This window comes from Lutra lutra, chromosome 7, assembly GCF_902655055.1.
Source record: "Lutra lutra chromosome 7, mLutLut1.2, whole genome shotgun sequence".
NCBI classification, from domain to species: domain Eukaryota; kingdom Metazoa; phylum Chordata; class Mammalia; order Carnivora; family Mustelidae; genus Lutra; species Lutra lutra.
In genome coordinates this window covers 45,717,589-45,744,394 of record NC_062284.1, presented here as the reverse complement: position 1 = coordinate 45,744,394, position 26,806 = coordinate 45,717,589, and the positions used below count along the sequence as shown (strand labels likewise).

The following is a 26,806-nucleotide window of genomic DNA, read 5'->3' as shown; positions in this document are numbered from 1 at the left end:
CAGTAAATACTCGGTAAATATTATCATAACTACGTAATAAATGAGATTTCACTGTCTGAAAACACAGGATTTGCTCCCAAAAGAGTTCTTTTGGGGAGATTGGTTAAATCGTGCAAACAAATGCAATAAAATCATGGGGACGCTAGAGCCAGCCAATTCCTACAGGAGCTCCAACACAGGTGGGACACGCGTCCAACCACACAGGCTTCTCCTCCAGTCGCCAGCAGACCCCGCCCATCAGCCCTCCTTTCCGGCCCCGCCCCTCCGGCCGAGCACGCGCACCGTCTTCTAGCCCGACGCGCCTGCGCAGGATAGCCTGGAGGTGATGAGGGTGCTAGTCCGGCGCTGTTGGGGGCCCCGGCCTGTGTGTGGCTGTCCCGGCGGTAGGCCGAGCCCCCAGTGGCGAGCGCTGGCTGGGCTTGGAGGGTCCCATGGCGGGGAGGATGGCCGGGGCGTCCGAGTCCGCGAGAAGCCGCCCTGGCGGGTGCTCTTCTTCGGCACGGACCAGTTCGCCCGAGAGGCGCTGCGGGCGCTGCACGCCGCCAGGTACCGGGGCCGGGGCTTGGGGGCGCGGCTGCCGAAGGCGCTGATGCCGACCCTCTGCAGCCGGCCCCAAGGGTTTGCGCTCCTCGCAGGGAAGGCAGCAGGGTCGGAAATGTCTGGGCCCAGAACCCGCCGTCTCCGGTCTGGGCGCAGATCCCGGCGTCTCCGGGCGCCCGAAAGGTGCACGGGGCGCGCCTGGTCCCTCCTGTCTACACTCCCGCTCCCGGCTGTCTTTCGGTTCTCCAAGCGCTGCCGGGCGCCGCGTGGTGCCAAGCCGGCGCTAGTAGCTTTGCACACATCTCCTCTGTCCTCTGCCCGCACCTCCGTGCCCAATTTGTGTGTGAGGAAACCGGAGTTCAGAGAGGTTAAGCGATTGCCCAAGGTCATCATCTGAGCATGTCGGGCCTTGCCGGGGTCTGACTTTGTCTGACTTGAAGTCCTGCCCTTTCCACTTCCTCCATCTACCTTCTGTTCATTAATTTGTACCCTCCAGTCCTTTGGGCTTCTTACCAGGCACTGGCACACTCATGTCTCACTTGTCTGCTCCTCATCTCCTCCCTGTATACAACGGGACCCTGTTTTCTGGGGCTGAAATGAGGACACAGTCCAAAAACAACTGTTTTCAGGTGAATAAATTTATAAATCACAACTCTTAGGTATACATTTAGTATTTCTACAATTTAATAAATGCCTTTTACTGGGGAAAAAAAAAACTGAGATCCAGCCTGTTCTAAAAGTCCATTATCTATGGTGGCTGGACCCAACTGTACTGCTCTGCCTGCCTTCCCTCAGCCTCCATTTGTTATTTTCCCACAGCCTTTTTTCCTGATGCACCCCCAACACTACTTGTCATCTCCATCAAGTCTTCCCTACAGATTCTTTTATTTTTTTTTATTTTTTACTATTAACCTATAATGTATTTTTGTTTCGGGGGTACAGGCCTGTGAATCATCAGTCTTACACAGTTCACAGCAGTTGCCACAGCACATACTATCCCCAATGTCCATCACCCAGCCACCCCATCCCTCCCACCTGCTCCCCTCCAGCAACCCTCAGTTTGTTTCCATGGTTTGTCTTCTTCTCTGGTTTCCTCTTGTTTCATTTTTTCCCTCCCTTCCCCTATGATCCTCTGTCTTGTTTCTCAAATTCCTCATATCAGTGAGATCATATGATAATTGTCTTTCTCTAATTGACTTATTTTGCTCAGCATACTACCCACTAGTTCCATTCACGTCGTTGCAAATGGCAACATAATATTTGATGGCAGCATAATATTCCATTGTATTTATATACCACATCTTTATCCATTCATCTGTTGATGGACATCTTAGCTCTTTCCATAGTTTGGCTGTTGTGGACATTGCTGCTATAAACATTTTCCCTGCAGATTCTTCACAGCAGCCCCTCCTACTGACAACCCCATTAATCCCCTCGTATCATATTCCTCCCTCCACCACTCTGCTCTGCGCGCACACCCTGAAACAGTCTCTTCACACATGTTCCTTTTGCACATCCTCATGATGTACTCTCCACACACTGCTTTCTCTAGATTGTCTCCAGAATCTCATGGCACGTGTTCCTACCTTTCTGCTGGTGCTTTGCTTGGCGGGTCCATTACTCATGTGCTCTGTCTTTAGGGCCTCCTATATATTCCTTTTCTCCTAACTCCTCAACACATGATGCAATACCTGGTAAATAGACTAACACCCCTGGGCACTGGACTACAATGCAGCAGGTAAAAAGAAAGATGTAGTACTACATGTACTGCCATGGAATGATGTCCATGGGATATCTTTTGGTTTTTTTAATGTATTTATTGGATCGAGGGGTGCCTGGGGGGCTCATTCGGTTAAGTGGCTGCCTTTGGTTCAGGTCATGATCTCAGGGTCCTGGGATCGAGCCCCACGTCGTTCTCCCTGCTCAGCAGGAATTCTGCTTCTCCCTCTGTCCTCTGCCCCTGCTCCCTGTTTGCCCCACATGCGCCCTTTCTCTGTCTCTCTCTCTCCAAATAAAATCTTTAAAGGTTAATAAAAGTATTTATTGTTTGGCTAACACATGATTGTGGTATAAAATTCAAAAGGTTCAAAGGAGGGGCTCCTGGGTGGCTCAGTGGGTTAAAGCCTCTGCCTCTGGCTCAGGTCATGATCTCAGGGACCTGGGATCGAGCCCCGCATCGGGCTCTCTGCTCGATGGGGAGCCTGCTTCCTCCTCTCTCTCTCTGCTTGCCTCTCTGCCTACTTGTGGTTTCTGTCAAATAAATAAATAAAATATTTTTTAAAAAAGGTTCAAAGGATATACAGTGAAAAGTCAGTTCCCTCCACCTCTGTCTCCCATTTCCACTTCCTCTCTTCAGAGTTTTCAGTTTCTTATTCTAGAAATGTTTGTTGGATATACAAGCAAATGTATATTTAACCCGTTTTTTAAAAAAGACTCACGTAATAGTAATATAGTGTTGTTAAGAGGGAAAAACAAAATGCAGAGCAGTATATATAATACCCTATTTGTGTAAAATATCTATACTGTATATGTTTTTGTATGCACAGGAAATTTCTAGAACCCTGCTATCCAAACAGTAGTCATTAGCCACATATGGCTCTTTAAATTACAAATAATTAAAATTAAATAAAAAACAAAAACTCGGGGCGCCTGGGTGGCTCAGTGGGTTAAGCCGCTGCCTTCGGCTCAGGTCATGATCCCAGGTCCTGGGTTCGAGCCCCACGTCAGGCTTTCTGCTCAGCAGGGAGCCTGCTTCCTCCTCTCTCTCTGCCTGCCTCTCTGCCTACTTATGATTTCTCTCTGTCAAATAAATAAATAAAATCTTAAAAAACAAAAACTCAGGGCGCCTGGGTGGCTCAGTGGGTTAAGCCTCTGCCTTCAGCTCAGGTCATGATCTCAGGGTCCTGGGATCGAGGCCCCCATCGGGCTCTCTGCTCAGCAGGGAGCCTGCTTCCTCCTCTCTCTCTGCCTGCCTCTCTGCCTGCCTCTCTGCCTACTTGTGATCTCTCTCTCTCTCTCTCTGTGTCAAATAAATAAATAAATAAAATCTTTAAAAAAAAAAAAAAAAAAAAACTCAGTCTCTCAGTTGTACTAGTTTTAAGCATTTACCCTTAAATGTTTCATGAATTTAACTATAGAAGTACTATGGAAGTATGTGAAGTAGTTTAACTTTGAGTCATTGTCTTAACACTCACAATTTCTTCCAATCTTTCCAACTTAGGGAAAACAAAGAGGAAGAGTTAATCGAAAAATTGGAGGTGGTCACAGTGCCCTCCCCATCCCCAAAAGGACTACCAGTGAAGCAATATGCTGTCCAGTCTCAGCTTCCAGTGTATGAGTGGCCAGATGTGGGATCTGGAGAGTACGACGTTGGAGTGGTAGCTTCATTTGGCCGACTTTTGAGTGAGGCTCTTATTCTTAAATTTCCCTAGTGAGTTTTTGTTTTTGTTCTTGTTTTTAAAGGAGATACAGTATAGGAGGCTTTTGGTCTTTATATACGGACCTGGAACGGGGCGCCTGGGTGGCTCAGTGGGTTAAAGCCTCTGCCTTCGGCTCAGGTCATGATCCCAGTTTCCTGGGATCGAGCCCCACATCGGGCTTTCTGTTCAGCGAGGAGCCTGCTTCCTCCTCTCTCTCTCTCTCTCTGCCTGCCTCTCTGCCTACCTGTGATCTCTGTCAAATAAGTAAATAAATAATCTTAAAAAAAAAATGTATACGGACCTGGAATCTAAAGTGCAATGATTTGAATTCTAATTCTGCTTTCTTTACTGTTTTCTCTTAAGATAAAAAATTTTGTTAGTGTCATGAATTGTTGAAATGTGTGATGCTCTTGATCTCTGGGGTCTCTCACCCACCCTCATTTAAATTTCATGTAGATGCTGGCAGTTCCCAGATGTGTCCCTCCAGTTCACATCTCTCCCTGAACTCCAGGCCACTGATACCTAGTGTCTGATAGGCACCTTACATATAAGATGTCCTAAACTACATTCCTGAACTTTTGCCCAACAGCTCCTCCTCCCCAAGTCTTCATCTCCATCAATGGCAACTCCACCCTTCTGGGTGTTCAGACTGAAACCTTTCAGGGACTGGTGATTCCTTCTCTCACACCACACACCCAATCTATGAGGAAATCCTATTGGCTCTGCCTTTGAATTCTAGATAGAATTCACCTATCACTCTGCAGTAACCGCCTCCCTCTATCCGCCCCACCCCCACCCCCAGTGTCTGCTGTCCTTGGCCTTCTCAGTCTTTTACCAGCCCAGCAGCCAAAGTGATCCATTTAAAGCAGAGGTTGGATCATGTCACTGTGCTCAGCATTCTCTGGTGTTTTTCCATCTCACTCAAGTCGTCAAGAGTCTGGGCCTGTGAGGACCTACCTACTGGGTTTGGTCCCCTCCTGGCTGTCTGGCTTCGTCTCCTCATGTTATTCCTCATGTTCATTCCACTCCAGCCACACTAGCAGCTTTGCTGTTCCTTGAACTTGCTGAACACTTACCTTCTTCAAGATACTTACTGTTCCCTCTGCCTGGAATGTCTGCATGGCTTACTCCCTTACCTCCTCACGTCTTTGTTCAAGTGTCTTCTTATTGGTAAAACTTTCTGTGACCCCTGTTAAAACTGTCGTCTCCCACCCAGTACTCCTACCTCTTCTCTGCTTTATTTTCCTCCATAGCCCTTAGAACCATCTGACAAACTTTTTACACAGTTTTGTGTTGTTTGTCTCCTGCTCTTGGCATGTAAGCTTGCTGAGGGCAGAATTTTTCCTCCTTTGGTTCAGCGTTGCTTGTATCCCCAGCACATGGACTGTGCTCAGTAAATATTTCTTGGGTGAATCAGACGGGGCTGAACAGTGGAATTTTGAATCTAAGACTTTCGTGTACACGCACTCCCGAGTGCATATTCCTGCAGTGGAGACATCATCAGACTAATCAGCTTACCTAGTAAATGATTGAAGTTGCTCATCACTGGGCACTAGGTGTGTTGGGATAAAGAGCAAAGATGAATAGATTGTTGGATGGGGATTCAAGAAACTTGTTCTAGGCATTCTGTATGCAGACCAAATGAAACAGGGTAATTGGACTAAACTGTATATTCACACTGTCCATGAGACGCACAGGGGGGTTTGAGTGCTTCTCCTATAGTATAAAAGCTATTTTTTGCTTTTATTTAAAAACTCCCAAGGGCACCTGGCTTGCTTAGTTGGTGGAGCCTGTGATTCTCGATCTTGGGTTTATGGGTTTGAGCCCCATGCTGGGTGTAGAGATTACTTTAAAAATAAAATCTTTAAAAACTCCCAGACATCACAGACTGTTGTGGAACATCTTTGGGACAATGAATAGTTTTCTTGTTCTGTTTTTATTTGATTTTATTTATTTATTTTTTAAAATATTATTTATTCATTTGGAAGACACAGAGAGCACAAACAGAGGAGAGGCATAGGGAGAGGGAAAAGCAGACTCCTAGCTGAGCTGGGAGCCCAACATGGGGCTCGATCCCAGGACCTGGATATCGTGACCTGAGCCAAAGGCAGACGCTTAACCATCTGAGCCACCCAAGTGCCCCTCTTGTTCTGTTTTTAACTGAGTTTCATTGATCTCTTATGGTAAGAGAGTAAACTTAATCTCTGGCTCCCTTTACAGGTAGTATAAGACTAGATTCAAGTTTGTTTTCCAAACTTTCTGGGGAAGTATAGTGATAAAAAGTCGCATATTTGGGTAGCAGGAACTAAATGGTAAAGCCCACTTGCTCACCAATTTCTGCCTTTTCTGACTCAGTGGCATATTGAATGTCCATCCCAGTTGCCTCCCGAGGTGGCGTGGTCCAGCCCCTATAATCCACACCGTGCTTCACGGAGACACAGTTACTGGAGTGACGATTATGCAAATTAAACCTAAAAGGTAGGAGATATTTTCTTTTCTCTAGACTTTGTGGTTTTGAATGTTGATGTCAGTCTTTTCGAAGAGGACGTGGAAGTGGATGAATGGATGGTGCTAATTCCTCTGACTCCACAGTGCCTTCCCTTTCTGTCTTTTCCTGGTTTCTAACATAAACTATATGTGGTTTGGTGTTACATAGTGTCTCCTTAAGTTCTTGTGAAATGTTTACCTTGTTAACTGAAATAAATTGTATTATTGATAGCTGGGTTTCTGTGAAAAACATTGTATAAATGAGAGATGGATTTTTGGATACGAGTTGTAATGAATCTTGGTTTTGCTGGCCTTGGTTTCTATGGTCAAAAATTTTTGGAACCTGAAGTAAGACCACATTGTATGCCAATGTGTAATATAGTTATCTTAAACATTTTTAATTTTTTAAATCCTACTATAGTCTAAAACAGGATTATATTAAGCCTCTATCTGTTATCACCTAATGTCCCCATAGAAAATAATTCACAGCTTCAGAAGAACAACTGCATACCCGGGATTTGCTTTAACTTACTTGAGAAAACAAGAAAGGCAGATGAAATGAATTGCAAAACTTTAATAATTCTAAACTCTGGATGATGTTATTTGGGGATTCAAGAGACTATTCACACTGTTTTGTGGATGTTTGTAATTTTTGATAGTAAGCATTTTATTATAGGTTGAAAATAGAATTAACAACCACAAAGTTATTTAAAATGAAGCATATTTCTAATAAAAGCTGAGAACCAGTATTTACGGAGCTTGATGTAAAATGTAAGACTATGGGAATGCATATACACTTGTATCAACTTATAATCACCAATGATTATAATCTAGGCAAAACTCTTGTCCTTTGAGAAGAGATATGTAGAAAGAACTTATGAATTTCTTTTTTTTTTTAAGATTTTAAAAAATTTATTTATTTGACAGAGAGAGAGAGAGAGAGATCACAAGTAGGCAGAGAGGCAGACAGAGAGAGAGTGGGAAGCAGGCTCCCTGCTGAGCAGAGGGCCCAATGCAGGGCTCGATCCCAGGACTCTGAGATCATCACCTGAGCTGAAGGCAGAGGCTTAACCCACTGAGCCACCCAGGCACCCACATTATGAATTTCTTAATGGTACTTCCTTGGAAAATAAATTTTTTGCTCTGTGTCTTCATTGTATAAATAGAAACTTTTTAAATACTCTTAATTACTAAAGGTGGAATTATTTGCAACTGCAATTAAATCCCTCATATTCAATTTTGTACTTTTTTCCTTTAGGAAAAATAGATATAAAATCTGAGTATAGGCCAGATTTTGCATTCCCTTCTTTCTTTTTTTTTTTTTTTTAAGTTTTTTTTTTTTTTTTAATTTACTTGATAGACAGAGATCACAAGTAGGCAGAGAGGCAGTCAGAGAGAGAGAGGAAGAAGCAGGCTCCATGCTGAGCAGAGAGCCCGATGCGGGGTCTCGATCCCAGGACCCTGAGATCATGACCTGAGCCGAAGGCAGAGGCTTTAACCCACTGAGCACCCAGGCACCCCAACATTCCCTTCTTTCAAACTGATGTTTCTCTTTTGCTCATGGCTACCAGTCAAGTCCACAGTCAGGGTTAAACTATCCTTGCGGTTTGTAAACACTCACGTAGATAAACCTATTGATCGGAAGAAATAGTAATGTTGTTATTTGCTTTTGATTTTTGGTAGGTTTGATGTCGGCCCAATTCTCAAACAGGAAACGGTTCCTGTGCCACCTAAGAGCACTGCCAAGGAACTGGAGGCAGTGCTGTCAAGACTGGGGGCCAACATGGTACGGTTCTCTGATATCCCACTGCTTCATTTCCTAGGTCTCCTAACGGTCGGTGATGCAAAGAACACTTCTGGGATGCGTCATTTTCATCTTTTTGTTTGTTTGTTTGTTTCTTTTTTTTTTTTAAGATTGTATTTATTTATTTATTTGACACAGAGAGAGAGAGAGATCATAAGTAGGCAGAGCAGCAGGCAGAAAGAGAGGGGAAGCAGGCTCCCCGCTGAGCAGAGAGCCCGATGCAGGCCTCGATCCCAGGACCCTGAGATCATGACCTGAGCCGAAGGCAGAGGCTTAACCCACTGAGCCACCCAGGCGCCCCAGCTTTTTTGTTTCTTTTAACCAATTTTTCTCCCTGCTTCCTAACATCAAGGTTGGCATTTCTCATGTGAGTCTTTGGGAAATGTACAGAGTGGTACTTAATACAGACTCTCCTGAAACACGTGAGCTTCTGTGGCCCCCCGCATTCCATTGAGGCCATTAGAAGCTCCTTCCCGGTTTCAGCCTCCGGCTCCTAGACTCACCTGGCACCCCTGTCAGACTGGCCAACAGCCATTCCCTCAGTGACCATGCATTCCTCTCCTTTCTGTGCCTGCACTGCGGTCATCGCCTCCATAGTACTGCAGTTCTGCTGATGCCCCCACTCTAAATGAGCTCTCTGGCTTTGTATAGCTCGAATTTGCATACAGTAGGTCAGAGTGAATGCTTCATGGCCAAATCAATGATTTTCATCTGAACTAGTTAATTTTCTGTAGAGGATAGTTTTTCCCCAACCGTCTAGACGGTGCTTCCTAATCCAGGCACTCACCAGAGAAATGGTGTTGCAATAGTGGCTCGTTTTTTAAGGACTGGCTCGTGTGCCGGGACTATTCTGGGTCCTCCTTAGACTTATTTTCTTACTTTCCCAACCAACCTTTGAGGCAGCTGATACTGTCATCCGCTGAAGGCTACACGGTCAAAGAACTTTTCCACAATGTCACAAGAGTAGGTGGTGGAATTGGGATTTGAACCCAGGACTGTGTGACTCCAGAGTACATTCTTCTTTGAGGCTCCATTGCCTTCCCTCCTAGGGCTCAGAGTGTGGATTCCTGAGCACACACTGTTCTGACAAGAAAAGCTTGCATAACTGGTAGAACTCGGCATTCTCTGGAAGCACTTCATTGCTCTGTCCTCAGAGAGAGCACCATCTCCATCTAGACTCCATTGAGGAGGCCTGTGTGGTCATGGCCTCAGGCAGTTTCCTGCCCTACCCTGCCACACAGCTCCTTCAAAGCTTTCGGTAATGTCTTGTACTGAATTGTAATGTATTTCTGCTTTTGTTCTTTTCATCTTGAATATGTTGTTCTCCCCCCCCCCTTTTTTTTTCCAGCTTATTTCAGTTTTGAAAAATTTGCCTGAGAGTTTGAGCAATGGAAGGCAGCAGCCAACTGAGGGAGTGACATATGGTAAGTGAAGGTTACAGAGACCTCAAACTCCTCCACGGGGTTTTTGTCTGTCATGATAGCACCTGAATGCTCTGACTTCAATGGGACATTGCCCTTGATTTTGACTAAAGAGTGAGTGCCCACTTGTATGTCTCTTTCCAAAGAATGGCAAGTTATAGTCTCCATTTTCCTCTTAACATGTAGTCTCTTGAATGATTAGAAATGTTTTCTCTATTCTTTGTATTGAAAAGTACCAGAGAGAGAAGTTAAATGATGATGAATACCAGGGCACCTGGGTGGCAGTCAGTTAAGCATCCGACTCGTGGTTTTGGCTCGGTCATGAGCTTGAACCTGATATCAGGCTCTGCTCAGTGAGGAGTCAGCCTAAGACTCTAAGTCAGCCTAAGACTCTCTCTTCCTCTCCCTTTGCCCCTCCTGTACTCTCTCTAAAATAAGTTAATAAATCTTTGATTAAAAAAAATGATGAATACCTGTTTAACCCAGACTCAGTAATTCTTAATATTTGAGCATATTTTCTTTCACTATATATGTGTATGTGTTTATTTAGTATATATTTTAAAATTTCTGCTTAATCCTTTGGAAGTATGCATCATAACCTTTCATTCCTAAATATTTGAACATGCATCTCTTTTTTTTTTTTTTTTTTTTTTTTAAGATTTTTATTTATTTATTTGTCAGAGGGAAAGGGAGAGAGAGAGAAAGAACACAAGCAGGGGGAGCAGCAGGCAGAGGGAGAAGCAGACTCCCTCTTGAGCAAGGAACCCAATGTGGGACTTGATCCCAGGAGCCTGAGATCATGACCCGAGCCAAAGGCAGACACTTGACCGACGGAGCCACCCAGGCATCCCTCAACATGCATCTCTTAAGAGAAATGAATAGTTCCGTAATAGCATTTAATGTCCAGTACATAAATGTTCCTAATTGTCTAAAAATACATTTTTTTAGCTGGATAGTTTTTCAGAGTAGTATGTAATTATAATTTGTTGGTGTATCTCTTTAATCTAGATTAATTCCTCCATTATTTTTCCCCCTCCATGTCATTGACTTTTTTTTTAAGTTTTTTTTTTTTTTTTTTTTTAAGATTTTATTTATTTATTTGAGAGAGAGGCAGTGAGAGAGAGCATGAGCGAGGAGAAGGTCAGAGGGAGAAGCAGACTCCCCATGGAGCTGGGAGCCCGATGCGGGATTCGATCCCAGGACTCCGGGATCATGACCTGAGCCAAAAGCAGTCATACAACCATCTGAGCCACCCAGGCGTCCCTATGTCATTGACTTTTTGAAGATAATAGGCTAGTTGTCTGTTTCCTTCCAGTGTTGTTTAACTTATTTTTCTAGACTTCATATTTCTTCTGCATTGGAAATTCTAAAGGCTTGGTTAGGCTTAGGCTTGACGTTTTTGGAAAGAATATTTCATAGATGTTGTTGTGTTCCAGTGGTACTTGTTTCAGTTTGTTTTTAATTTTAAGGATTGCTTTTTATTTTTATTTATGATTTATTTCTTGAACATATAAAACATTTACGTGATTCAGAAGTTAAAATTGTTTAAGGGTGCCTGGGTGGCTGGCTCAGTGGGTTAAGCCTCTGCCTTCAGCTCAGGTCGTGATCTCAGGGTCCTGGGATCAAGCGCTGCATCAGGCTCTCTGCTCAGCGAGGAGCCTGCTTCCCCCACTCTCTCTCTCTGCCTGCTTCTCTGTCTGCTTGTGATCTCTCTCTCTCTCTGTCAAATAAAATAAAATCTTTAAAAAAAAATTGTTTAAAAGGATATGTTAGAGTGCCACCTCTCTCTGCTCTAGTCTTTGGATGTCACATCAGTGAGTGATAATACCAGATTGCATCAAGGTTGGTGAAGTTCAGTTTGACCACTTGGTTGAGTCCAGTGTAAAGATTTGTTTTTCCCTTTGCAGTTGGCAGGTAATCTGTGGGGTGATGCTTTAGCACCATGCAAATAATCCTGTTCTCTAACAACCTTTCATGTAATGATTGGCATGGGTTGGTGCTTCTTCCCTGAATGAATTATTTCATTAGGGATTGCGAAATGGTGATTTTCCAATTCCTTTTACCTTTAATATTTGGCATTATTCTATGAAGAAGAGCTTTTCCTCATTAATTGAAGATGAATCCTAGTTCATTCTAAAATGGCAAGATCAATGTTTAATTCTTTCTCTACCAATTTTTAGAGTAAGAAATTAGTGCCCACAGTCACTTTCAATTATGGTGGCAACAAAGTTTTTTTGTTTGTTTGTTTTTAAAGATTTTTTATTTATTTATTTGACAGACAGAGATCACAAGTAGGCAGAGAGAGAGGGGGCAGCAGGCTCCCTGCCAAGCAGAGAGCCCGATTCGGGGCTCGATCCCAGGACTCTGGGATCATGACCTGAGCCGAAGGCAGAGGCTTTAACCCACTGAGCCACCCAGGGGCCCCGGCAACTGAGTTTTTAAAATTATGATTTGACTCATGGATTTTCACTTACTGTGTTTTACAGTTAATTACATCTATAATTCTTTGTCCTGTTCAAGTCATCCCAAATTTAGCCAAACCTTAACTAGTTTTTAAGTGCTTCCTTGCTTTCTTTTATAAGATGCCCAGACTCATCTTTTTTTTTTTTAAGATTTTATTTATTTATTTGACAGACAGTGATCACAAGTAGGCAGAGAGACAGGCAGAGAGAGGGAGAAGCAGGCTCACTGCTGAGCAGAGAGCCCGATGCGGGGCTTGATCCCAGGACCCTGAGATCATGACCTGAGCCAAGGACAGAGGCCTTAAACCACTGAGCCACCCAGGCATCCTGCCCCAGAGTCATCTTATAAGTTCTCTGTCCCATGTTAGAACAAACCATCTCTCCCTTGTTTGTTTTGGGAGGGGTGCTATTTGGAATCCATCTGGTACAACAGTGTGTTCCAAGATAAGGTGTCAATGGACAAGGTGAGGCATTATATATATATATTTTTTTAAAAGATTTTATTTATTTATTTGACAGAGAGAGATCACAAGCAGGCAGAGAGGCAGTCAGAGAGAGAGGAGGAAGCAGGCTCCCTGCTGAGCAAAGAGCCTGATGCAGGGCTCGATCCCAGGACCCTGAGATCATGACCTGAGCTGAAGGCAGCGGCTTAACCCACTGAGCCACCCAGGCGCCCCAAGGCATTATATCTTTTTAACATTTTAAAAATAATATTTGAGGGGCGCCTGGGTGGCTCAGTGGGTTAAGCCGCTGCCTTCGGCTCAGGTCATGATCCCAGGTCCTGGGTTCAAGCCCCGCATCGGGCTTTCTGCTCAGCAGGGAGCCTGCTTCCTCCTCTCTCTCTGCCTGCCTCTCTGCCTACTTGTGATCTCTCTCTGTCAAATAAATAAATAAAATCTTTAAAAAAAAAATAATATTTGAGTTCATACCATTATTGATTCAAATATATATGTGTGTGTGTGTATACACACACACACACACACACATTTATTTATTTAAGATTTTATTTGACAGATCAAGGGGAGGAGCAGAGGGAGAGGGACAAGAAGACTCCATGCTGAATGTGGATCCCAATGCGGTGCTCAATCCGGCAACTCTGAGATCATGACCTGAGCTGAAATCAAGGTCAGACACTCAACTGACTGAATCACACAGGCACCCCCGATTCAAATTTTGAATTTCAGGGTTTTTCTTATATTTTCTTTTAAACTGAATATCTTTTCAAAAGTTAATACTGACCTATTTATTTAATTGGTAGGCATAAAATAGTTTCAGAATTACAACACCAGTGTTATTACAAACAGTAAAATTATCGAGTAATATTTCATATTCCTCTGCAGGTTTTTTTGGTCCATAGAATTATCCTTCTAATAGTGTGTAGTCAGAGTGCTATGTCCAAAACTTACTGGAGATGATGATTATTTTTTCCATTTCATTACCTAGTTTGACACATAGTTAGATTTATTTGTTTTAGTTTGTTTTCAATTTTCAGAGTTGTTTTTCTCTTTATGATTAAATTTTATTTTTAAATCATATAAACCATCTCTATGATTAAAAAATTTAAGCTATTTGAAAAAGTATACTCAAGAGAAGTCTCACTTCCATCCCTAGCTCCTCCTCAAGTGACTATTTTATGAATTCCTGATTTAGCTGTCCAGTTGTTTTCCTTTTATCAAAATAAGCAAATACCACATATTTTTAAATTGATTTTTCCTGAGGCACCTGGGTGGCTCAGTCAGGTAAGCGTCTGCCTTCAGCTCAGGTCATGATCTCAGGGTCCTGGGATCGAGTCCCTCATCAGACTCGCTGCTCAGTGGGGAGCCCGCTTCTCCTTCTACCTCTGCCTACTGCTCTACCTACTTGTGGTCTCTCTCTCTCTCTCTGGTAAATAAGTAAATAAAATCTTTAAATAAATAAATAAATTGATTTTTCCTTTATTTCACAAAAGGTGGCATAAAATATATACTCTTTTGTACCTTTGTTTTTTTTGGTTTGTTTGGTTGGTTGGTTTTTTTACTTAACCTTGTACCCTGGAAATCCTTTCCTGTCAATAAGAAGGTTCCTTTTTTTGGCAGTATAATTCTCACTTATATGGCTGTATCATAATTTATTCAACAGATTCCCTATTGATGGACATTTTGTTTCCAAACTTTTGCTATTGCAAAGAATGCCATTATAAATAACTTGAAGCTAGTGGCGCCTGTGTGGCTCAGTGTGTTAGAGCCTCTGCCTTCAGCTCGGGTCGTGATCCCTGGGTCCTGGGATCAAGCCCCGCATCGGGCTCTCTGCTTGGTGGGGAGCCTGCTTCCCCCTCTCTCTCTGCCTGCCCCTCTGCCTACTTGTGATCTCTGTCTGACTTGTGATCTCTGTCTATGAAATAAATAGATAAAATCTTTCAAAAAATAATAATAAATAAATAAATAACTTGAAGCTTATGTTACTTCCAAAGCCAATAGATAAGAAATTGCATCCCGGAGTAGTTTTAATTTACATTACTCCTGTGAGTGAGGTTGAGGATCTTTTTGTATGTTTAAAGACTACTTGCATTTATTTTTTCTAGGAAGAGACATATCTTTTACCCATTTTTCTTTTTTTTTTTTTAAAGATTTTATTTATTTATTTGACAGAGAGAGATCACAAGCAGGCAGAGAGGCAGGCAGAGACAGGAGGAAGCAGGCTCCCCGCTGAGCAGAGAGCCCGATGCGGGACTCAATCCCAGGACTCCGAGATCATGACCTGAGCCGAAGGCAGCGGCTTAACCCGCTGAGCCACCCAGGCGCCCTACCCATTTTTCTATCACATTTTTGGTCTTTTCTTCTCAGTTTTTAGGAGTACTTTATATGATAGATATAAATAAATCCACATAATAGATATAAAGTAGTCCTGGATATGATATTATTATATTAAGATTATGTTACATAGATATATATATTTTTTTAGATTAACTTGTAATTATAAACCTAATATTTGTTATAAATAGATCTAAAATATTGTGATGAAAATTACAAATACTTTCAGGTTTTGTTGTTGTTGTTGTGTTGTTTTTTTAAGTAATCTTTACACTCAATGTGGGGGCTCGAACTTGAAAACCTGAGATTGAGAGTCACGTGCTCTACCAACTGAGCCAGCCAAGTGCCCCCATCATTTGTTTTTAGACTCGATTTATTACCTTTCTTTTTGCCATACGAAAGTTTATTTTTATTAAAAGCTTATTTTTATGTATTCATATTTGTCATTTAATTGCTTCTGGATTTTGAGTCATTGTTAGAAGGGCTTTTTCTGCTCCCAGGTTACAAAGAAATTCACCCAGTTTTCTTTCGTATCTGTGTGATTGATTTATTTTTACTTTTATGGAAAATTTCAAATATACTCAAATTATGGAAAATTTCAAATACTCTCAAAAGTTGAGAAAGTAATAAAAGTTCACTTCTCTCAGTCAGCATCAATAGTTGCCATTTCAGGCGCGCCCGGGGTCGCTCAGTCTGTTAAGCGGCTGCCTTCAGCTCAGGCCATGATCCCAGGGTCCTGAGATTGAGCCCCAAATCAGGCTCCCTACTCAGCGAGAGCCTGCTTCTCCCTCTCCCTCTGCCTCTCCCCTGCTTATGTGCTCTCTCTATCTCTCTCTTTCTCCCTCTCAAATAATTAAAGGAATTCTTAAAAAAAAAAAATAGTTATCAGTTCATGGACATAGAACCTGATATTTATTCCTGCTCTTGGCTTTATCTTGTAGCCCCTAAGATTTCTGCTGGTACCAGATGTATAAAATGGGAGGAACAAACTTCAGAGCAGATATTCAGACTTTATCGTGCCATTGGAACTATAGTAAGTTGGAAGTCAGATTGCAGTTTTACCTAATTGTCTGTGTATGTGATTCATTTTCAGAATACTTTTATTTAGGAATGAATTGCAAACTAAACCTAAAGAATCCTGAAATTCATTTTATTCTTAAAACTTTTAATCTGATAAAAGATATATAACATAAACCATTTTAACAATTTTTAAGCATGTAAATCAGTAGCATTCGTGATTTAAGTGTATAAATCAGTAGCATATCATTGTGCAACCATTGCCACCATCCATCTCCAGAACTTTGTAATCATCCCAGACTGAAACTCTGTACCTACTGAACACTAATTCCCCCATCTCCCCTTCCCGCAGTTGCTGGTAACCACTATCTACTTCCTGTCTCTTAGAATTTGCTTATTCTAGGCACCTCATATAAGTGGAATCATATTTGTCCTTTCGTGTCTGGCTTATTTAGCATCATGTCCTTAAGGTTCATCCATGCTGTACCATGTATCAGAATGTCATTCCTCTTTAAGGAAAACATTCTGTTTATGTGTATGCCACATTTTGTTTATCCCTTCATCAGTCAGCAGAGGTTTGGGTTGTTTCCCACTTTTGGCTGTTGTGAATAATGCTGCTGTGAACATTGGCGTACAAATATGTTCGAGTCCTTGCTTTCAAAAATTCTTGTGTGTGTATGAAATTCATTTTTTAAATATTCTTTAAACTTCAAATTTTTATATGGACCTTAAAATTCGCAAAGGACTTTTGAATATATATTCATATATATGTGTGTGTGTGTGTGTGTGTGTATGTGTGTGTGTATATGTGTGTGTGTGTGTGTATATATATATGAACTTCAGGGTGCCCCATCACAAAATAATGAATCTAAATCTTCTAACATCTAATCCAATGCTTTTCCCAGTATGTCTTTCTGCCTGTAGCCAGTTTTTTACAACTGGATTCTTAAATCCTCAATTTCTACAGATGGTACACAAAGTGGAGTTGAAACTGTAACTTTTCTATTAAATAGTTCTTTATTTATACTTACAGTATTTATTACATACTTATTAAAATATGTGGCGTGCCTGGCTGGCTCATTTGGTGGAGCATATATATCTTGATCTCTGGGTTGTAAGTTCAAGCCCCACATTGAGGGTGTAGAGATTACTTAAAATCTTTTTTAAAAATTAAAAAAAATACTTTTTAAAAGACCTGAGTTAAATTCTCAGTTCTTTGACAAATGTATCAGGTTTTTCCCCCTTCATTTTGGTAGCCTCTTGTGTTGTTTGAACTTGGGGCCTACCAAGTGTGGGGTTTTTAATGAGCCACCTGTTATTTTATTTTATTTTATTTCTTTTTCTTTAAAGATTTTATTTATTTATTTGACAGACAGAGATCACAAGTAGGCGGAGAGAGAGGGGGAAGCAGGCTCCCTGCTGAGCAGAGAGCCCATTGCAGGGCTCCATCCCAGGACCCTGGGATCATGACCTGAGCCGAAGGCAGAGGCTTTAACCCACTAAGCCACCCAGGTGCTCCTGGGCCACCTGTTATTAACATTGATTAAGATGGAGACCTGCCACTGAATACTTCTAGCATGCCAAGTTCTTCAGTGAGGATCACAGCCTTATGTGTGGGTATCATCTGATTTTAAATTGATGAAATTGAGGCTTAAAGTAAAGAATGGATGGCACTGAATATTGCTCAACCATTGCCAGTTAGTGAGAGGCAGGTTTTGAACCAGATCTGTCTGACTTCAAACCCAGTACTTTCCCCACTGCAACAGAAGGCATAGGGAAAGGAACATGGACTTTAGAGCCAGGCAGAGCTGGGCTCCACCTTGTCTCTGCCACTTATTATTTAACCTCTGAGCTTTAGTTTGTTCATCTGGTAATTAGGGCTGATATAATGTTTATAAAGCATCTAGTATAGTATCTGGAGTAGGTACTCATTAAATGTTATCTGCTATTATTCATGCATTCATTAAACAATTTTTTTTAAAGATTTTATTTGTCAGAGAGACAGAGAAAGCACGAGCAGGGGGAGCAGCAGGCAGAGGGAGAAGTAGGCTCCCTGCTGAGCAAGGAGCCTGATGCTGGACTAATCCCTGGACCCTCGGATCATGACCTGAGCCGAAGACAGATGCTTAACTGACTGAGCCACCCAGATGTCCCTAAACAAAATATTTTTTGAAAGCCGACTATGTGTCAGGCATTGTATTAGGTACCAGAGATAAAGACGATGTGAGAAAACAGAAACAAATAAGCAAATAAATAAAAAATCAGATAGTGTGATAAGTTCTTTGGTGAAAATTAAAAGAGGAAAATGTGATAGACTAACTGAAGGTTATTTTAGATTCGGTAGATGGAAAAGGCACGTCTAAACTGACATTTAAGTTTAGATCTGAAAGACAGTATGAAGCCATGAATCATGCTGAGATTAGGAAAATGGCATTCTAGGGGAGGGAGCAGCTAGTACAAAACCTAAGGTAGGCTAAACAAGATAAAGACTTCACAAGAAAAGAAAGCCAAAATCCATATCCTTAATGAATATAGCGGTGAAAATTCTCAGCAGAATTAGCAAACTAAATTAAACAACATATAAAAAAGGATTGTATACTATGACCAAGTAGGATTTATATGAGGAATGCAAGGTTGAATCAACATACAGAAACAAACCATGTAATACACCATATAATAGAATAAAGGGCAAAAGCCACAGAATTTACTCAATAGATGCAGAAAAAGCACTTGACAAAGTCCAACAACCTTTCATGATAAAAATGTACAACAAACTAAAAAGGGAACTTCCTCAACCTGACAACAACCCACAGCTAACATCATATTTAATGGTGAAAGCCTGAAAGCTTTCCACCTAAGATCAGGAACAAGACAAAGATGTCCACTCTCACCACTTCTATTTAGCATTGTGCTGGAGGTTCTAGCCAGGGCGATTAGGCAAGAAAAAAGAAACAATACAGAATCAGACTGCAAAGGAGTAAGTAAAACTCCATGTGCAGATGACATGATCTTATATATAGAAAATCATCAAGAATCTAAAAGAAACCTTAGAGTTAATAAGCAGTAAAGAAGATGTAAGTAAATGGAAGGACCTTGTTGTTCTTGGGTTGGAAGACTTAATATTGTTAAGATGGCACTGTTCCCCAAATTGATCCGCAGGTTCAACACAATTCCTATAAAAATCCCAGTTGATGTCTTCGCAGAAATTGACAAGCTGATCCTGAAATTCATATGGCATCCCAAGAGACCCAGAATTGCCAAAAAATCTTGAAAAAGAAGGACAAAGTTAAAGAACTCACCTTTCCTAATTTCAAAACTTACTACAAAGTTACAGTAATGAAGACAGTGGGATACTGACATAAGGATAGACCTGTTTTTCAATGGAATAGAATTGAGAGCCGAGAAATAAACCTTCATGTTTATTGTCAATCGATTTTTGATAGTGGTACCAATATAGTTTGATGGGGAAAGAATAATCTTTTTAACACATGGTGCTTGGACAGTTGGGTATCCACAATAAAAAAGAAATGAATTTGGATTCCTACCTCACAAACTCCTAATGGATCAGAGACCTAAATATAAGAGCTAAAATGATGAGACTCTTGGAAGAAAACTTAAGAGTAAGTCTTCATGACCTTGAATTAGGCAGTGGTTCTTAGATATGTTGCCTACAGCCTAAGCATCCAAACTAAAAATGGAGAAATTAGACATGAAAATTAACAACTGTTGGGGCTTCAAAGAACACTATGAAGAATACAGAGACAACCTATAGAGTGGAAGAAAATATTTGCAAATCATGTATCTGATAATAGTCCAGTATCTATATAAGGATCTCTTCCAACTGTACAACAAAAAGACAAACGTGATTAGAAAATGGGCAAAGTTTCTAAATAGATAACTTCTTCCAAGAAGATCTATAAATAGCCACTAAACACATGAAAAGATGGTCATTTCATTAGTCATTAGGGAAATGCAAATCAAAACTGTACAGAGATGGGACGCCTGGGTGGCTCAGTGGGTTAAGCCGCTGCCTTCGGCTCAGGTCATGATCTCAGGGTCCTGGGATCGAGTCCCGCATCGGGCTCTCTGCTCAGCAGGGAGCCTGCTTCCCTCTCTCTCTCTCTCTGCCTGCCTCTCTGTCTACTGTGATCTCTCTCTGTCAAATAAATAAATAAAATCTTAAAAAAAAAAAAAACTGTACAGAGATACCACTTCACACCCACTAGGATTGCTATAAATTTAAAAAAACAGGCAATAGGCACACCTGGGCGTCTCAGTGGATTAAGCCTCTGCCTTCAGCTCAGGTCATAAGCATGGGGCTCTCTGCTCAGCAGGGAGCCTGCTTCTCACCCCCCACCCCCACCCCCGCCTCTGCCTGCCTCTCTGCCTACTTGTGATCTCTGTCAAATAAATAAAATCTTTAAAAAAACAAAACAGGCAATAACAAGTGTTGACGGGATGTGGAGAAATTTGGAACTCTCATACATTTCTGGAGTGGGAATGTAAACTGGTACAGCAGCTATGAAAAAATTGTTTGACAGTTCCTTAAAAGTTAAAGTTGCTGTTTGGTTCAGTTGGTAGAGTGTGTAACTCTTGATCTTGGGGTTGTGAGTTCAAGCCCCACATTGGGTATAGAGATTACTTAAAAATAAAATCTTGGGGCACCTGGGTGGCTTAGTCATTCAGCGTCTGCCTTTGGCTCAGGTCATGATCCCAGGGTCCTGGGTTCCTGCCCCGCATCAGGCTCCCTGCTCCTTGGGAAGCCTTCTTCTCCCTTTCCCACTCCCTCTGCTTGTGTTCCCTCTCTCACTGTGTCTCTGTCAAATAAATAAAATCTCTAAAAAAAAAAAAAAGTTTCAAAAATAAAGTCTTAAAAAAGTTAAACACAGTTCCATTACCATATAATGATCGTTATCTTCTGCCGTTCACCTTTCCTCTCCATCGAGAAAAAGCTTGGGCCATAACAGAATGAGCACTTACGAACCAGAAGGTGAAATTTGATTCCTAGAGCTGCCATTTACTAACCAAGAGCAAAACCCGCTATTTTCTCTGGGTTTCTGCTTTTTTACCTCTAAAACAGGGTTAATCACCATGTCCACAACTGCCAAGATCAAAGGAGATAAGCCTTGTGAATTAAATCCATGCAAACATATGATTTTGAAATCTTTGAAACAATCTAACTCATTTGAAAATTAAATGACCTCTTTAGGGGAGGTGATAAAGAGAGCATTGAGCTGAGAATGAGAAAACCTAGATTCTGGTCCTAGGCTCTAGCTGTGTCTAAACTTGGGAAAATAGCTGCATTTCTCTGGGCCTTACTTTCCTTGTCTATGAAATAGAGGATTGAGCTACAGTCTGAAGATACATGTATTTACTTCAGAAATTTGAGAGAACTTATGTCCCGCTACATGTTAATTTTTATTAGTCTGAAATCAAAATGTGACAAAAGTGTCACTTCACATTGTGGGGCAGGGTGAGATGGATTGTCCAGTAAATAGGGTTGGGACAACCGAACTGGTTAGCCATTAGAGGGTAACCAAATCCTGAGGCCCTCAAATCCTGACTTTCAAAGTCAAAATAATGATCAAAAAAAGAAAAATGGATCAAGCATTTAAATGCAAAGATGTGAAACCACAAAGAACTAAGGGAAAAGCACTGTTGAATACTTTTATAATATTTAATAATCTTAAAGTGTAAGGGTAACCCTTTTTAAGCATGATGTGAATTACTGGAGCCATGAGAGAAAAAACTGGTTAATATTACTTCATAAAAATAAAAAAAACTTAAATGCACAGGAAAAAAATTACTATACCCAAGATTAAAAGTCCATATACTGGGAAGAATAGCTATTAATAGTAGCAAGAAATTGAAAATAATTGAAATGTCCATCATAAAGGTATTGGTTGCATAAATTATGATATAGTCATGATGGGAGTACTGTCCCACAGATAGAGAGGAAATAGACATGCATATGCTGATGAAAGTTGCCCGTGCTTCAGTGTCAGGTAAAAAACTTCCTTGTAAGAGTATGTTCTAGATTTTTGTAATATTTGCAGGAAAGAAATAAAAGGATATACCAATCAAATTGTTAACAGTGGTTACTTCTGGTGTTGAGAGTATAGAATAATTTCTAAATTAAAAAAAAATTATTTTTAAGTTTTATTAATTTAAGTATCTTTACGCCCAACATGGGACTCGGACTCAAAACCCTGAGTTCAGGAGTTACAAGCTCTTCTGACTGAGCCAGCCAGGCACGCCTACTTTCTAAGTTTTTAAAATATAATTGCTGTAATGCTTGCATTTCTTACAATGAACATAAATTTAAATTAGAAATATCAATAAAGATATAAACATTGATTTTTAAAATAGTGTTTAAGGTCTTATCAGTCTTGGAGACTGTTGTAGAGGGTACACAGCTGTGTACTGTATCATAAGATTTAGAGACTCAGTTACCAATTCTTCTGTAACTGGGAGAGTCAGACCAGATTAATGCAAAATAGTAGCTGAAAAGGATTTGGGGGTTGAGTGTATTTCATTATCATACCTTCTTTAATTTTATTTGCAGATTCCGTTGCAGACTCTCTGGATGGATAATACCGTTAAACTTCTGGATTTGGTAGAAGTTAATAGTTCAGTCCTCACTGGTACTAACTTTTGAATAGCTGATGTGGAAAACATTTTCACTGTAGTCCATTTGAAAATGTGACTGTTTTACCATAGGTCACATTTACTAAAAATAAGGATTCTTTTAGTGTCAGTTCAGTAATGATAATGCTTTACATTGATTTATTGTCTTACTCTGTGCAATGTCCATTCTCATGTATTTTTTCATTGGTCATCCTAAGAATGTGGGAAGTAGGCAAAGCAGTCTTACTGTCCCATTTTAAGCTCTGTGATTTCCTACACTAAGGTTTTCAGGGAGTGCAGAATGACTTGGTTAGTTTCATTCTGCTGAATATCATAATGAAAATCCCTGGGCAACTCAGGGAGAATCCTAGGCCAGGGTGTAGCATTTTGTGACACAGTCCATTCTAAGGCCCATTAGTGCCCTCCCAATATGGTGGACTGAAGGAGTGGGAGCCACAGAGGGAGGTGGTCCAGCTCAGAGGGAGTTGGGAGTTCCTCAGGAATCTAAGAATGGGATTTGCTGGGTCATGGATGGAAGGGTCAGCTTGGATCGCAAGCTTCCTGTATACCTCTCCACTGGTAGCTAGTTATCTCCCTCAAATGGTCAAAACTTCTAAATTTGACATTTTTCGGTTGATCTTTGGGAGACTGGGTAAAGGTCTGATAAGTTCCTATGTGTATGGAAAGCTTCCCTTTGGGTTTGAGATGCACTAGAGCACCATGGCTCCATTGTAAGTTTGGATTACGGAGTCAGGGTGTCAGCAGGTATGCCCTCTGGTATTAGTATTCCCTCCTAGGATGTTTTTTTATTTTTAAGCACCATGAAGTTGCATAATTATTTATTCTCTCTCCTGTCCTTCTCTCCTCCCCCAATTCTTTAGATCCAAAATTAAGAGGACAACCTGTTACTCCAGGATCATTAGTATACCACAAGCAGTCACAAATACTGCTGGTTTGTTGCAAGGTACATTCGCCTTTAGCTTTAAATTATACTTGTTCTACTGAGTTTATAGCTTATCATTTTTAGTTAAGACTTCACTCAACTGTTTAATCCATCAGAGTGAGTCAATGGACAGTTTAATTTTTCTTAAGAAATAGTAAGAGTCGCTAGTATAATTTTTGAAAGTGATGAAGTCTTACCAAGGCATTATTACTGAAAGAAGATTCAGTAAGTTTAGTGCTCTTTTATTTATTTATTTATTTATTTATTTTTAAAGATTTTATTTATTTATTTGACAGACAGAGATCACAAGTAGGCAGAGGCAGTCAGAGAGAGAGACAGAGAAGCGGGCTCCCTGCCGAGCAGAGAGCCCAATGTGAGGTTCGATCCCAGGACCCTGGGATCATGACCTGAGCCGAAGGCAGAGGCTTTAACCCACTGAGCCACCCAGGCGCCCCAAGTTTAGTGCTCTTTTAAAAGAAACTTGTATATTCTCAGCAGTCCAATTTAATTAACAAGTTCTTGTTAGTAACTAACAAGTCTTATTTAACTAGCAACTCACCTTGTTCATATGGTGATCACAGAAGATAGCCATAGTAGAGTATCTAGCTGAACTACTACAGTGCAGGTATCCTACTTGCTTTTACTGTTCAATAGTGGTTAAAGAGGAGATTTCTTAACCTATTTAAAATGACTTTCGAACCATTATTATGTTATGATTTTATGGCCTGAGAGACGTTCCACATTTCTTCAATTTCCTGGTATTTTCCTTCATATGGTATTGATGTGCCACGTTTCCTGCTCAAGAGGCCAAGTTCACAATGTATAATAGGGTGATCTGACCTACACAGACTGTAGATCCACAGCTCCCACATCAGCCTCTCTTTATCTTGCTTATTCTCGAACGGTGTAGTGTGGATATGTTTGCTGTTGTCTGGGTCTTTATAGGTCTGTCCTGCAAATCTTCAGTTTGCTCTCATAGAAGGAGCTGGGGTTGTCTGAACATGTGAGTTTAAATCCCACGAGTTATGTCGCCTTGGACAAATCGTGCACTTCCCTGGGCATCAGTTTTCTCTTAAATCAGTTTCCGCTGGGGATGATATTGGATCTGCCTACTTTTAGAGCAGTTATATTTTTGATGATCAGTCATAGTAAGATACATGGACATATTCTGAAAACTGTAAAGTACCATGCCAAGATGACACACTTCTTTATTCTGCCCCCTTTATATTTAAATAGGTTTAATTAATACAGGTCTGTACATTTGTTATCACTCAATAGTAAGTTTAGAGTCAAAGAATCATATATGTTATTTAGTGCAGTGCTATCTGCAGCTAGGCGTTTGGTAAAGATTTGCGGGTTTGTTTTCAGGCTAAAAGTTGTATTAGCTAAAATTTACCTCCAGTTTTGCCACCATCCCCAGTTTACTGTTTGTCTTTTGCCCTTAGGATGGCTGGATTGGTGTTCGATCAGTGATGCTCAAGAAAACACTAACAGCTACTGATTTCTACAATGGGTATCTGCACCCCTGTTACCAGAAAGATTCCCAACCTCAGCCAAGGCAATGCAGATTTCAGACTCTCAGACTTCCAATAAAGAAGAAGCAGGGGAAAAAAATTGTTGCTATGCAACAGTGCATTAAGTAGTTAGGAAGTAGATGGATAAGAACCTACTACATATTTGTAATTTATTAAAAGCCTTATTTACAAGGAATTACCTTGACTATCAAAGAAGATGACACTGTTGGAGGGAAAGGAAGGAAGATTATTGTCAAAAGATGAATTACTTCACTTCCCATTTTTTGTTTAACAGTAGTTAAAACCACTTTTTCTGTTTGAATAACAAAAAGAGCTTTAAATAAAACTTTTATTTATAATGTGAAACTCAAGGAGATTTTCTCTTTCCCTAAAAGCAAATACAACTAACTAGTAATTAGTGTGTATGTGTGTGTGTATAGACACATACCCCTAACTGAATAGTTTCTTTTAAAAAAGTGCATCTATGAAATTTTTTAGATCATATGTCCCCATTGATTAAGCTATCATTTCAGCAGTATTTAATCTACATTTCTGATTTTCAGTAAGCAGTAAAGTCAGCTCTCTAAATTTATCTACCATCCAGTTCTCATAAAGTGGTAAATATACATAATATTTAATCATCTCTGTCACATGAATCTGTACTATAAATTCATGGTTTACATCTAGGTTTTCTTTTTTTTTTTTTTAAGATTTTATTTATTTATTTGACAGAGAGAGAGAGAGATCACAAGTAGACAGAGAAGCAGACAGAGAGAGAGGGAAGCAGGCTCCCTGCTGAGCAGAGAGCCCGATGTGGGGCTCGATCCCAGGACCCTGAGATCATGACCTGAGCTCAAGGCAGAGGCTTAACCCACTCAGCTACCCAGGAACCCCACATCTAGGTTTTCTTAATGTAGGGATATGTTAATATTTTTCAACTTAATTGTGCAATAAAGGTTATTGAGCATCTGGTTTGTGCAAACTCCTGTCTCCAAGAGAGTCAAGCACTCCTGGGGCAGGAAGGAGATAGAGCAGCCAGCTGTTGAATTTTTGAAAATTTTTACATACCGGCTTTTCCCACCTAGATTCTCAGTACAAACTGTTCTCCACTCATTAATAAATCCATTCCACATTTATTGATAGGGTGATCATATAATTGGTCATCTAAATTAGGCACATTCATGAGTAAAGGAAGCACTTAAAATAATTACTCCGCACAACAGGCATAAACCAGGACTCTCTCAGGCAAACCAGGTTGTATAGATATCCATCCTATTTACGGAACACTTGCTTTGGAGGGAATGTTTTTGCAAATCCATCCTTTCAGACAGAGCACAGAATAGGCTGTTCCCAGGAGGACCCCAGACTTTATGCTGCTTGCTGGAGATTCAGAGATTAAATAATATTTGGTATCTTCAATCTACTGGGGAGGCAAACATGTAGGCAAGTATAATAATACCTTTATGAATGCCATAATGGAGGCATAATGGAAGCATTAGTTCTCCCTTAAGGGATTCAGTGGAGGCTTTCTGGAGGAGGTAAAGCTGCATCTGAGCTCCAAATGATGATGAGGTCACCATGCAGACTAAAGCATCCTAGCGCGCACAGAGGCATAAAAGAACACTATCTCACAGCAGGTTATGGAAACGTGCTTCTTAACTAGGCAGTGGGAGCATGATAGCCTTTTATTATCATTCTTTTTTTTTTTTAAAGATTTTATTTATTTATTTGACAGAGAGAAATCACAAGTAGGCAGAGAGGCAGGCAGAGAGAGAGGAGGAAG

The 26,806-nt window shown here is 40.8% G+C and overlaps 1 protein-coding gene across 2 annotated transcripts; it reads left to right on the top strand.

The window, feature by feature from the left end:
* Positions 1–292: 292 nt before the first annotated feature.
* On the top strand, positions 293–25,389 carry MTFMT (mitochondrial methionyl-tRNA formyltransferase). Of its 2 annotated transcripts, XM_047739057.1 has the most exons (9): positions 296–546; positions 3,761–3,970; positions 6,315–6,437; positions 8,130–8,232; positions 9,599–9,674; positions 15,864–15,955; positions 22,505–22,583; positions 23,448–23,530; positions 24,955–25,389. In XM_047739057.1, exons 1-9 carry the CDS (start codon positions 326–328, stop codon positions 25,150–25,152), a joined length of 1,185 nt encoding a protein of 394 aa, XP_047595013.1. In that variant the 5' UTR covers positions 296–325; the 3' UTR covers positions 25,153–25,389. The 2 variants fall into 2 exon arrangements, with proteins under 2 accessions (XP_047595014.1, XP_047595013.1); XM_047739058.1 differs by lacking the exon at positions 3,761–3,970 and having other exon boundaries at positions 293–546.
* The last annotated feature ends 1,417 nt before the right edge of the window (positions 25,390–26,806 follow it).